The sequence below is a fragment of the Emys orbicularis genome, chromosome 1 (genome assembly GCF_028017835.1).
Source record: "Emys orbicularis isolate rEmyOrb1 chromosome 1, rEmyOrb1.hap1, whole genome shotgun sequence".
In the NCBI taxonomy this organism is placed as follows: Eukaryota; Metazoa; Chordata; order Testudines; family Emydidae; genus Emys; species Emys orbicularis.
The window spans coordinates 46,976,198-46,989,563 of NC_088683.1; the positions used below are offsets into that span (position 1 = coordinate 46,976,198).

Sequence of the window (13,366 nt, forward strand, 5' to 3'; positions counted from 1 at the left end):
TCACCTGGACTTCTCAGAAGGCATGGCCTTTTTTGCTGTTACTTTATCGTTTTGTGCAGGCTACTATTTGTCTTGAGTTGCTCTTTCAGTAAGAAACCAAACTGTTTGGAATACAATACATTCCGTGAGCTCTGTTACTGAGACTGATCCTCTTGTTATTCCACCACAGGAGGAATGAGTCCTGTTCAGCAGGAAGGAGTTGCTTTGTTTTCGGAGGCAGAGTATCTCATTTGCAGGTATGAACATCAGTCATGCTCTCACATCTTCTGCAGCGCACATAACAGCACCAGACAAACTTGCATTCGCACCTCTCCACGTGTCTAACCACGTGAGTGTTGTAACCACGGCCACAGCAGAGGAGGTTGCAACCATCTGGTCCCTCTGAAGTGCGGTTGCATTCCCTTCCCTGTGTTCCAGGAATCCCAAGTTTGCGATCCTCTACACAGTAGTTGGGTGACTTGTTTATGTAGACAAGATCTTCCTTGCGGATTGGTATTTTCCGTTGGGTTTTTTCTTTCCTACGTAGCTTTTTCTTCAGTCTGTCTGATACCTGTATACTGTTTTCATATTTATCCTTTAAATACTCGCCAATCTTTTCAAATGAAGACATAGTTTTCCAACAAGTTTTCACGGCACAGGACCCAGAAACTCCGTGACAACGGCAATCCACTGACAACAGCTTTGCTACAGCCTGAAAACAAATCGAGACCAACATTCAGAATTTAATTCTACCATATTCCCTCATTCATTAAAAATACTGCTCATTCGCTAGTAATCCATAGGTCTCTGAGCATTTTACTGATGGGGAAACAAGGGCACAGAAGGGACAAATTTTTAGTGGTTACTCTCTCTGGGTACCTAGCTTGAGACATGCACAGGGCCTGACTTTTTAGAGGTGCTGAGCACCTGCAGCTCATCTTAGCAAGACAAAATAAGTTGTACGTTTCCATTATTACTACTTCAAAATTGACATTTATGCCTTTTTTTCATTCTGAAGGATTCAAAGTTTCCCCTAAACTACATATACTTAATCATTCCATTCATCGCTGAAATGCAGCCACCTCTTGAGTGGAACATAGCAATGATGTTTAACAGTGCACAGTTTGGGAATGAGAGTGGATTTAGCCGAGCACATTTAGATCCAGGGTCTTAGGTTAAGTCCCAGGTGGTTGTCACACAGGCAGGATCAGGCTCTACTGTTGTAGGTAGGTAGGGTAGGTATTAAGTTAGGTTTGCCATTAACGTCTTTTGTTTTCAATGCATTTTTTCACTGCACACAAACACTAGCTAACATATTTTGATAGTGTAACTTATCCACATTGTTTATAATTTTGCAGTATTTTAGAAATATCAGTAGAGTTAATACTTTCCTTTTTGAAGTGCTTCTGTTGGGTGGAATAAGTTTGAAATCCTTTTCAGATATAAGACGACTTAATAAAAAGTGTCTGCAGGGCAAAGGGTGTCTGCAGCCTTAATTAGGCTTCTGCAGCACACACAAGAATCTAGGCAGAGCTTATATTGGAGCAAGCCTCGAAAAACTGTAGACTGTAAACAAAGCACTAACTTCCTACAGCTGGGACTGCAGCTCAAATCTTTAGCAGACAGTGAGTGTAATGGTTTCCCCTTCAATCTCTCATGGATGGTCATATGTAGAAGTAAACAATGAGGTGTGTCTACTGGTACACGTGACACAGCTCTGGAAAAGTTAAAAAAACTATCATATACATCAGGGGTGGGCAAACTTTTTGGCCCGAGGGCCACATCTGAGAGGGGAAATTGCATGCAGGGCCATGAATGTAGGGCTGGGACAGGGGGTTGGGGTGTGGGAGGGGGTGCAGTGTGCAGGAAGGGGCTCAGGGCAAGGGGCTGGGGCAGAGGAGGGGTGCAGGGTGTATGGGGGGCTCAGGGAAGGGGCTTGGGTGCAGGAGGGGGTGCACAGTGCGGGAGGAGGCTCAGGGCATGGGTTTGGGGTAAAGGAGGGGTGTGAGGTGCAGCAGGGGGCTCAGAGCAGAGGGTTGGGGTGTAGGAGGGGTTCAGGGTGTGGGCTCCGGCCCAGAGCTGCTTACCCGCAGGCCGGATCGAAAGCCCTGAGGAGCCGTAGCCGGCCCACGGGCCGTAGTTTACCCACCCTGATATACACAGACTTAGCAAAACGATGAAGCCTACATTTTTTTTAAACCTCTCCATTAGTAACACTCTATATGGATTCACTGGTAATTGGTGTGGAAAAGTCCATATTATAGTTGTCTGTAGTGTATCTAACTTGTCCCTGTCCTGCACTCCCACGACAAATGTATACATTTTAATCACTAAACAATTTACTGATGAAATTTTTTGAAGCACCAGTAGCTGGAGAGTACTAAGAAAGGCTGATTTTTAAGACTTAGTAATGGAGCTATAAGCTTCTCTTTAAACTCTATATTAGCAAAGTAGATACATTTTTAAGCTACTAGTGCAGAAAGGTTAAGGGACATTTACCCTGATTCATAACAACTGAGTGTAAAAGGGACCTTGGGGTAAGCCTACAGCAGACTAATAAGGCAATAGAGTCTGGTGTGTTTTCCAGTTTTGTATCTTTACCAACAAAACGAAGATCTTAGGAGAACTCTGTACAGGAACACACACTGCCACATAAACTACGGAGCAAATTCTTCAGCATCCACAGGAAAAAAACCTTGTCCTCTGTTTACTCAAATCCCTCCCAAAGACCCACTTCCTCCATGATGCCCACAAATGCTCACCCATGTCCATCACATGCCTTCCCCACCCTAGCATTTATAAAAGGAGAGGAACGATGGGGGGAGGGGGGAAAGGAAAAATACCAATTTAACACCTTCCTCTGGGTTTCACAGTGACTCTTACTTTATCCTGCAGACTGATCAGAGCCACTGGAGCCCTGCCCCCATGCAGAGCCCCAGTGACATCAGGGGCACTGCTCTATCCTCAAAGGACAGATTTAAGAGTCAGGGTCTTAGGCTGCAAACTCCAAGGACCAAGGACTGTCTTTATTTGTGTCTTGACTGGCATCCCCCACCCCCCCAAGTTTAACAAATGAGTAGTTGTTATAATTTGGTGCAGAGGAAGTGATTTGTCCCTGCCTTAAGTTTTAACTTTACGGTAAATTTGGAACAAAAAATGAACACATTTCTATCAGGGTGGCTGAAGCTTTGGACCCCGCCCTGACTAGGTCCCGTTGACTTCAGTGGGAGTTCAGGGCTCTCAGCACATTGCCAGATTGAGCCCAGAGTGATACTGAGGGCTGCACTGGCAATGTGCCTGGATCTTCAAGGTCACACCTAATTATGTATAACTCCACAAACATTATTAAAAATACACATGACCATATTTGCTTGGACTTGTACCTTCCTTGGTGCATGAATAGAAATTGCTTGTTGCTCGAGGTCGCTGGTAAGTCAAACAAGTGAGGCATTCACAGAGCCATTAAAGAGGAATAGCAGGCGTGAGCCCTGACCTGTTAGAACCATTAGTCAATGCAGACTGAACCTAGTGAACTGGGAAGGAGCTGCAGGCAACATTTCAAGACCCTGTGGGCCATATCTGGAGCTGGAGGCTGCTATGTCCAGGCAGTAGGAACACCCAAACTGCTCCTCTGCAAGAATGGGGTGTAGGGCCTATGCCCTGACCACCCTTGGGCATTCCCAATTTACAATAGTCTTCCAGTAACACTCTGATTCACCACTGCAATTACGGCAGATACTTGTGTTCTCTTCCTCACTACTTATTTGTACAGTCATAATCCTGTGTTTGTATCTTCAGAATCAGTTGATAAGGAAATGATTGGGTAGTCACAGCTTTGGCATTAAGTCTTCACTATGATTAAGGCAGAGGAGACGCTGGGCTCTGAGAGAAAAGGGCCTTTGTTACAATGTAAATAACCTGAGAAGCTAACAAAAATGACAAAGAAAAACAGAAACCATATAGAGAATGTAAACAGTAAACCTGTTTTACAAAGAGATAAGTATTATCCTAGTTACCATTATTATTTATATGTATCATGGTAGAATGTAGCATCCCCAAGTAGACTGAAACCACATTGTGCTAGGTGCTGTACAAACATACGCCCTGATCTTGCAAATAATTTCACAAACTTCACTTTCCACACATGAATAGCCCCATTGAAGTTAGTGGCGCTACTCTTGTGTGTAAAATTAAGCATGTGTGTGGAGGATTGGGGCTACATAGATGAAAAAAGGCAAAGGAATGATGTGAGCCTCATTCTCACCCCTAGTCCGGTATCTAAGTGTTTCTGATTACCTCTCCCCAGGGTGCTTCATGATGTGGGATGCACCTTCCTTATTAAAGTGTGGTTCTGCTCTAAAAGGTGACTACAAGGATAACATTGTGAGGCTGTGTATTCATATTCTGACTGCAACAACAGATTGTCATGAAACAAGCTTCTATGCACGAGGCCAAACTTTGGTGCCTAATGGTAAACTTCTAAACGAAAGCAGGCCAGATTGTGTCAGGATGCTGGAAATGATGGTCTGGTGTTTCTGCCTAATCTGAGGGCATTTCAAGGTACAATATGTTCTGAACCACTACAGCTAGAAACTCATGCCATATGGGCACTGTCACATGCACTGCAGTGTTTTTATGGGTTATGTATGTACACCTCTACCCCATATAATGCTGTCCTCGGGAGCCAAAAAATCTTACCGTGTTATAGGTGAAACCGCGTTATATTGAACTTTCTTTGATCCACCGAAGTGCTCAGCCCCGCCCCCCCGGAGTGCTGCTTTACCGCGTTATATCCGAATTCGTGTTATATCGGGTCGCGTTATATTGGGGTAGAGGTGTATGTGTATATACAGAGAAGTGAGGTGAATTTACTGTTTGTGAAAGGTGCTACGCTAGTGGCTGAATCCTGTTTAGACCATACACTCTGGCATATAAGCAGCAGCCCCATTTGGAGCAATGACAGGACAGAGTAAGTACTTCAGTCTACACCCACTCAATCCGCTCTGCTGATGCTGTCACCAAGAGTGCCAACAGGGATTGTGGTTTTGATGACAGTTACCTGGACCTTGATAAAGCCATCACCTCATTTCACACAGGCCACTAAGCAGGTGACATTTCATTCACTATCAGACCAATAACCAATTCCAAACAGCTCCATTAGCCATCCTCTGAGCCATCCTGTCCCCAAGTCATTATCTAATATGTTTGGAGCTAAGAAGTGCAATACACTTGTGAGTTCCTCTGACTATCTGTCAATACAATATTCTGATGGGTCAATTAGTATATTCCTTTATGGGACATGGAACCTTGTGAGTTCAGACTCTCAGTTTTAGCCTGATCATTCCCTGAGGGAGGAGAGGTTTGCACCCACCCCCAAGAGAAAGGTGGGAGGTTCCTTCCTCTGAGACCCACCAGAGACCAGGGGAATCCATATGGAAGCTGCATACTGCTACATCTCCCCTCCCCAGCACCACAGCTCCTGTAGGGGCAGTGTTCTCATAATGGTCCTGACTGCTGCTGCCTCCAACTTCCACTTAACAAGAGGGGAACTGTATGTTTATTATGAAAGAGTCAAAATTAACATATACTTGGAATTTTCATGGGATTGGGGAGCAGACTCCTGAGCCTAACCCCTCCTGTCACCAGCTCACTTGTACCCACTTATTTTCAAGAAGCATCCAGGGAGAAGTTTCTACAGTGCTTTGAAGAACAGAGATTGCATACGATGGACCCCACCCCACCCAGATCCATTCCTTTTTTCTTCTTTCCACTTGTGGAACCAGAAGGGAGCGTTTGGCCCCCAGTCTGTCTAGATATCTGAAGTATCATAGTATCTGAGCATCTCACAATCACAAGTCTATTCACCGATCATAACACCTGTGAGGTAAGACAGAATTATTTCCCCCCATTTACAGAAGGGCAGCTGAGACACAGGGAAGCTTAGGCCCTCAGCCTCAAAAGTATTTAGGTGCCAAACTCTCACTGGCATTTGGGAGTTAGGTACCTTAATACCTTTGAGAATCTGGGCCTAAATGACTTGCCACAGGAACTCTGTGACAGAGCAGGGAATTGAACCTCGATCTTCCAAGTCTCAGACTAGTAAACACTGTACCACTCTTCCTTTCCCATCTTCCAATCCTTCCTACTTTCAAGTTACATGTCCTATAGCAAACTAGGATATCAAAGCTTAACCATAGGGTTCTGAGTAGAGATGGGACAGAAACTGTAGTATTCTACACATACCAAAACCAGTACCAGTTATTCCAAATGAACAGTGTCACATCATTCCCTGGAAGACTGTTCTTGCAATGACATGGCATCTGAAACACGATGGTATTTATTATGAAAGGTCATAGGATAGCACAATATCTTGCAAAACCTCCTTCTTGTAGGCCCCAGAACACGAGTTTCAATTCTTTCCAACATCTATTTAAGGATTATGAAATTAGGACAATCAAGAGAATTTATGCTGATATTTTACTCACTAATACCATGGTTAGAGTAAAATCCTAACTGCAAATAATGAGGGCTGCTTTCTCTTTCACTTTGCATAAAGGCCGCAATATTTGCTTTACCCTACAGCTCACAGCTAAGTTGCAAAATATTTACTGTATGGAAATCACACAAAATAGTCTGCATACTTTCTCCAAGGGTATTCAACAACAATTCCAGCTCTGCTGCAAAAACAGTGTGGCTAAAGATTATTAACTGCTACAAGCTTGCTATGGATGAATTTTTTTTTAATACAAAAACCAGTGCTGCGCTGTAGAAAAATGCAGCATGCACTAAGGTGTGTGCACCAAATGATTTCTACAGTGCTCTTTTCTGTGCTGTACTGCAGAGCTCTGTATTACAAAATGCCTGCAATTCTGTAAGGTCCTAAATTCCTAGATTCTCATTGGGGCAGATTCTGCTATCCTTATTCACACAAAGTGGTACCTTACTCTGCAAACAGTCCATTGATTTCAATAAAATTACCCTGGGCTTATCTACACTACAGCCACACAGCTACAGCTATGCTGCTGTAGCATAGATGCTTCCTACATTGATGGAAACGGCCAAGACAAGGGCTACCTCAACCTAACTATGGTGCTCAATGCTAAAATTTTCGATTTAATTTTTAAATGTAGGTAGAGCTTAGAGAGTGATAGGCAAGCGCCTGATCATTGCAGACTGTGGGCCCTAATCCTGATCCTGCTGAAGTCAATGGGAGTTTTGCAACTGATTTCAAAGCTCATGCTGACTTCCCTGAGAGTTGTGGGTACTCAGTTTCTTTCAGGAAAGACTGTATATAAACTCTGTCTAAAAATGCTTATCCGTGGGTCTATATAACAGCATGTAATGCACTGTGGGCAACAAAGTAAAGAGTAATTTTTTAAAAAATAGACTATAGCAGCTAAAAAACCTGATGTCCACTCTGTCAACTCACACAAAGGTTAAAAAAAAAAATGCAGCCCACTGTATATAACAGAAAGGAAATGAAGCCACAAGCATTATTGTGAGAAGGGTGCAGTTAAATTTGACTAAAGGAGGGGCATGCAAGGTAAAAGTCTCTACTGCACTCCAACTCTGACAAAATTATTTTGTGGTTTTTAGTTTTTAACTATAAAGTGAGTTAGACAGATGATAGCCTGGATTTTTAGCCTCAGTTTTGAAATTCTTTGCTCTGGAGGTTTTAGTTTGGCTCTTGCCATGGGCCCAATCCTTGTTTGCTGTCAGGATCAGGCCTCTTTGCATTAATGCCACTTTGGGCAGTTAAATCTAACAAGCATTTGGTTCGATTTCTAACTTCTAATGCATACCTGCCTTCCAGCCTCGTTATTGTGCAGGTTCATTGAGATCAGTCCGTTCCCATCTTTTCCAGTTATGTTCTTAATAGGCCCATCTAAGAACTTTCTGCTAAACCACATTCCATAATGGATGTCATCAGAGCAGCCACCCCAGTGCCAGCCTTCAGTGGCTGAGCCACCGTTTTGCAGGTTTGTATCACAGGAGCACTCAGTCATATTTCCTGCACTGCATGATCGAGTCACTGAATGTACAAGGCCTGCCGCCGTCACAGCATATATAAAGGCTGTTTCCTTGGTGCCTAAAAAGAATGCATGGAAATGTTATTTTAGAGATTAACCACACCTGGCCACTATTCATTTTCACAAATGAATACTGATTTGAATAAGGAGAAAATGGTTCAGATCATGGGGTGACCCAAAACTCACCCATGCACACCCAGGATCATAGTGCTGCCTTTGTACAGGGCCAGAGCCCACTGTATACCACCTTTAAGAACCTCAAGGCTGTTCTAATTTACAAAGGGTGCAACAATCACAAGAAGCTGAAACCACAGCCAGGAATCAGAGAGGCATAACGGTGTTTTGGCCATACTCCCTTTTCTCTGGTAGGCTGGCATTAAAATGGGGAAGTGGCATAAAGCCCCAGTGCTATCTTTAGGCAACAAATGGATGATCCTTGCCCTGGGGCAGTGGTTCCCAAACTTTAACAACCTGTGAACCCCTTTCACTAAAACATCAAATCTTGTAAACTCCCTCCTAAAAATGAATATTTCCAGGGATTTTCTCCTTTACCTGAGTATAAATTATAAAAGCAGTAATCTTGGAAATATAAAATTTGTTTTTCTGACATGCTTATTACACACTATTTATTATTAATTATTATTTATCATTACAGTATTTTTATTACATAACAAAAACGGCAACACTCTTCCAAGATCTCACTTTCGTAGGTTGTATAACATTGAATAAGCCTGTTATAAGACAAGGCTCCTATGTTTCATCAAAGAGTATCAGATGTGAAACAGCATGAAGGTATTTAAGAAGCCAACTCAAAGAGTTCCTCCTACACAAGCATTCAGGTCTTGAGCAGTCCAGGCAAACAACGCATGTTACAACAAAGCTTAAACTTGCTCTTCATAATAATTTAAAAAACAGTACTAGCTGCCTATTTAATTTTTAAAACAGCAAAAAATATCCCCCTTCCTTTCCATTTCTTATAAGGAGTCTTGAAGTTTAAATCTCCTCAGTGTAATAGATATGCTTGCTTTGATCTGCTTAGCTCTTGGAAGTCCAGGGGCTCCGGGCTTCTGGCCCCATGCTGCCCGGGATCCCTAGGGACAGCTCTATCCGCCATTAGGGAATTTTCTCCCAAGAACCCCCGTAACATTTCGCGAACCCCCCAGGGGTGCACTAACCCCATTTTGGGAACCACTGCCCTGGGGTGACTCTTCTCATGCTGGTTAAGCCAGCTTCTGAGCCAAATTCTTCTAGAGGTGTGGCATAAAGTGACTGCCCCAGAGAATCTGGCCTGATATCTTTAAAGGCTCTGGTAAGGTTAGCACACTATTAAGGCCATCTAAAACATCCTGCCATCAGTTGAAGCACTACTATTTTCTCCACTGTTATAAGAGAGAGTTTTAGTTATCCACAATGCTCACTGAAAAGGAACTTCATTTCTATTAAAGTGTTTTGATGGCACCAAAACAACTTTTCCCTTAAAAAAAAAAAACACCAAAGAGACTATTCACACTAGCAAAGACACTCATGTGTAAGTATCTGCAGGGTCAGTCCCTAAGTTTGGGCCCAACTGATGTCCATAGGAGTATTCACATGAATAAAGTTATTCACACAGGTAACTGCAAGGATGGCCCTTTCTGAATTTACATTACTTTGTATTGCTTATTTTTAGTTATTTATTTTTGTGGTTTATTTCTGGAGTGCTGTATGATTGTATTTTGTCCCTATGTAATGGTCGCTAAATGCTATCTTAAACTACTGAATAAGGACCTGATTGTGCACTCTTCATTCAGGCAAGTAGCATGGGATTGAACCCAAATCCTGCGAACACTGACATGGATGAGTAACCTTATGCACGGGACTTCAGTGGGAATACTCATGTGAGTAAAATGAACCATGTCAAAAGTATTTGGGAGCAATGACACTACTCCCTGTGTGTGTGTGGGGGGAGGGGGGGGGGGGTCGGTGCCTTGGTCATCACTTATTAACAGTATCTAAAGCCATAAACATTTGGCATAAAATAATTATATTAAAAGAGAATGTGTTCTAGTGAAACACATTTGAAAATAATTGTGTTTAATTGGTAAATTCGGCCCAGACCCTACAACTTGCTCAACTAAGATAGATGCCAGGTCAGCGAGGCTCCAGGAGAGCATGGCGAGAGCTTCTTGCAGGATCTGATGCTTTCATCTAATATAGACAAATTACCCCAGTTTAAGCCTTGATTCAGCCAATTCCCATTGACTACTCACATACTTAAAGCCGGCATGTGCTTAAATACCTTGCTGAACTGAGGTCTTGCATTCTAATTATTGTATTAATGAAATATGTTTAAAATACTGTGATTATAACACAACAAATAAAACAAAAAAGAGCAATGAGAAATGTTTAAAGAATTAAGACAACATAACATTTGGGTTCCTTTTTTTTTTTCTTATTTACACTGTACATGGTACATTTCTACACTGATATTGTACCCATTGTGTGCACTTCTAAATAAAACAATCAAATGATTTGCTTGAAATGTTGTTTATGATTGCTCAGTTAATTTCAACATTGTGAAACAAAGGGATTAAAACTGCACAAATATTCATCTCAGAATATTAATATTTAAAACAACACTTTTGCCATGCAGGGATGTAGCAGATCAAAATTAAACAATTACAATAAGCTATGACGGTTTGGGAAATTTAAGCTTAGGTCTTGTCTACACTGCAGATTTCAGCCATCCCTCCCCTACCCATCTGCTACCCCTAGCATAGACACAGTACACTACTATAAACTGTGATTTGCACTGATGCAGTTGACCCTTGCTTGAAATCAGAGTAAGCTGCACTGGTGCACATCAAGGCTTATGGTGTCTTTGCCTGTCTATGCAGAATTTCACTTGGGGGTTGATCCTGCAATCAATAGGAGTTTCTCCATTGACTTGAGCAGCGGCAGGATCAAGCCTTTGGCGGCTGTCTAGAGCTGGCTGAAATCAGGGCAAATCTCCAGAGTAAACTTGGGGGGGGGGGGAGAGGGGAGGGAAGGCCAGCAGTATATAAAAGAATTTAAACAATAATGCACCTGATTCTACCCTCACTTATACTGATGTCAGCCAGGTGTAATTCCAGGGAGTTGCACGAATGTAAATGGAGACGTTGGCAAGGTCAGATCAGATTCAGGCCCCTTGTAAAGTTGCATCACGTCTTTTTTCCCCACCAGAACACAACAGCCCAGATGCATGGTGAGTTACACCAGCCAGCCATTCCCCCGCTGGAGGCGGACACCTGCCAAGCCCGTCTGAAGATCAGGATCAAAGCAGCTGTGTTCTGCAGGCGAGGGGGCAGGCTGCTGCCAGGCGGCTGGCCGCCTTTTGCCAGGGAGAAGGAGGAGGAGGCGGCCGCGGGGTCCTTTAGCGTGTCCGTAAACTAGTTATAAGCAAAGTATCTGAAGAGCAGCTGGTGGAGGGGACACACGGGGGGCGCTGGGCACGGGCGGCCCCCGGGATTCCCCCCTCCCGGCCCCGCTGCCCTCCACATGAGAGGACAGCTGGGGGGCGGGAGCCTTTGCTCGTCTGTGCAACGTTCGCACCTCCCAGTCTCTGGTTCGTCCCCGCCCGGCGCCCCAGTCTAGCCCCGGCACATGGGCGGATCGCGCCCCCCGGGAACGGGGCTGGAGTAGCGGCCTCCGCAGCCCGGCGCCCCGCTGCGCCCCAAGCTGGGCTAACGCAGCTCGGCGGCCGCCGAACCCCAGCCAAGGCGCCAGCGCCTTTGCCCCTCCTGGCTGGCGGGCACCTGGGGGCGCTCAGCGGGCTCGGGACCCCCCGCCCCAGTTGGGCGCTCTCCGCCCAACCCCCGCGGACTCACCGCTGCTCAGCTCGGCGCCGAAGACAGAGAAGGCGGCGGCGGAGTCGGGGGGCAGGAGGAGGCAGTCCCAGCGCTCGTGCCTGAACTGGCTCCGGCACTCCTGGATGCCCAGCCGCGCGCCCTCGCGGATGCTGGGCAGCAGGTGGGGCTTCCTCTTGCACAGCTCCTTCTGGCGGCCGCTCAGCGGCAGCTCGGCGCAGCCCAGCTTCTCCGGGACCCCGAAGGAGGCGATGCCCAGCCACCTGCGGAACCAGCCCGGGAGTGAGAGCCAGGCAGCCACAGTCTCTCGGCCACAGAAATGCCCCCTCCCCCGGCCGCCCCACCAGCCCCATCGCTGCCCGCCAGCCCGCCCCCGACTCACATCCAGTTCCCGTGGGCGCAGCAGGGCCAGAGCGCTAGCAGCAGCGCTGCCCACCGCACGCACAGGCGAGGCAAGCCACAGCCAGCCCTCCCCATGGAGGCAGCCCGCCGGCCCTGCCCCGCACAGCCTGGGCCAGCAGGTGACAAGCCCCGGCGGCAGCTTCCCCTTATTCTGCCTCTTCCTTTGCTCCGAGGCCGGAGAGAGCAGCCTGGGGGCAGCCGCGGGAGCGCAGGGCTGGGCAGAGGTGCCTTCGCTTCGACGTGAGCAGGTTCCTCTTGGACTTCTCCATGCCCAGCCTTCTCGGCCCCTCCAGCCGCGCCTGGGCGCTCATTGGCCCGCGGCAGCTCATGAATATTAGAGAGAGCGCCCATTGGTCCGGCAAGCTCGCGGGGCAGGGGGTTGGCAAGGGCTCGCCAGCCAGGGGGCGCTCCCGCGCGGGGCACCGTGTCTGAAACAGACTCCGGGGGAGAGGCAGGGTTCGCTAGGGGAGACGGACCCGGCGTCTGTGTGCGGGTCCCGGCCTCTGCTCTGGGAGAAAGCAAAGGGGCTAGGCTGTGCGACAGGTGTCCCCAGAGCGCCCAGCTCCGTAGAATGGACTGCACTGAATGCGCTTCCCTTCCTCCGCGGGACTGGCTGGTGAGGTTGTTTCCCTTTGATGGGGGATTCTAATGCCACCAGCGCGTGTGACAATAAGGGTGGAGTTAGGTGGATTATAAAGGAGACACTTACTAACACTCTGTATTTTAAACCAGCAATGAGAGGAAAGGAAGGGAAGACAAAGTGCACCATACATATATTAATAATAATTTGCAGCTACTTTGCATTTTATTCAAGGATCCACACACTCTTTACTAACATTAACTAATTGACCCTCCAGTCCTGCATGAGGGTCCACTTATGCAGCCCTTGACTTCAATAGGACTCCACACAGGTCCAGGGATCCAAACTAGTGGATCCCATTCCAGTAACAGGGCCTTACTTTTGGCAAGGGGGCATCATTATAACTATTCACAGGTAAGTAAACTAAGGCACAAAGAGAGTTGGAGACTTGACCAAATTGTCACACCATGTCAGTGCCAGAACTAGGAATAGAAGTTGTCAGTTCTGACTTTCAGGTCCTTCTCTTTTGCTGCCACTGCCTCCTTATA

The 13,366-nt window shown here is 46.0% G+C and overlaps 1 protein-coding gene across 1 annotated transcript; it reads right to left on the reverse strand.

The window, feature by feature from the left end:
- Nucleotides 1-226: 226 nt before the first annotated feature.
- WNT16 (Wnt family member 16) lies at nucleotides 227-12,589 on the reverse strand. The gene is made up of 4 exons (XM_065416540.1): nucleotides 12,219-12,589; nucleotides 11,858-12,099; nucleotides 7,782-8,068; nucleotides 227-691 (listed from the first exon to the last, which is right to left on the reverse strand). Exons 1-4 carry the CDS (start codon nucleotides 12,587-12,589, stop codon nucleotides 227-229), a joined length of 1,365 nt encoding a protein of 454 aa, XP_065272612.1.
- Nucleotides 12,590-13,366: the final 777 nt, after the last annotated feature.

What these genes read in the sequence shown, in the direction of transcription:
- WNT16 (XM_065416540.1), bottom strand. Translation starts at nt 12,589, where the DNA reads ATGGGCGCTCTCTCTAATATTCATGAGCTGCCGCGGGCCAATGAGCGC. An exon ending in CGGCGCCGAGCTGAGCAGCG is followed by an intron (nt 8,069 to 11,857) that starts GTGAGTCCGCGG and finishes CATTCTTTTTAG; the next exon opens with GCACCAAGGAAACAGCCTTT. An exon ending in ATAACGAGGCTGGAAGGCAG is followed by an intron (nt 692 to 7,781) that starts GTATGCATTAGA and finishes ATTTGTTTTCAG; the next exon opens with GCTGTAGCAAAGCTGTTGTC.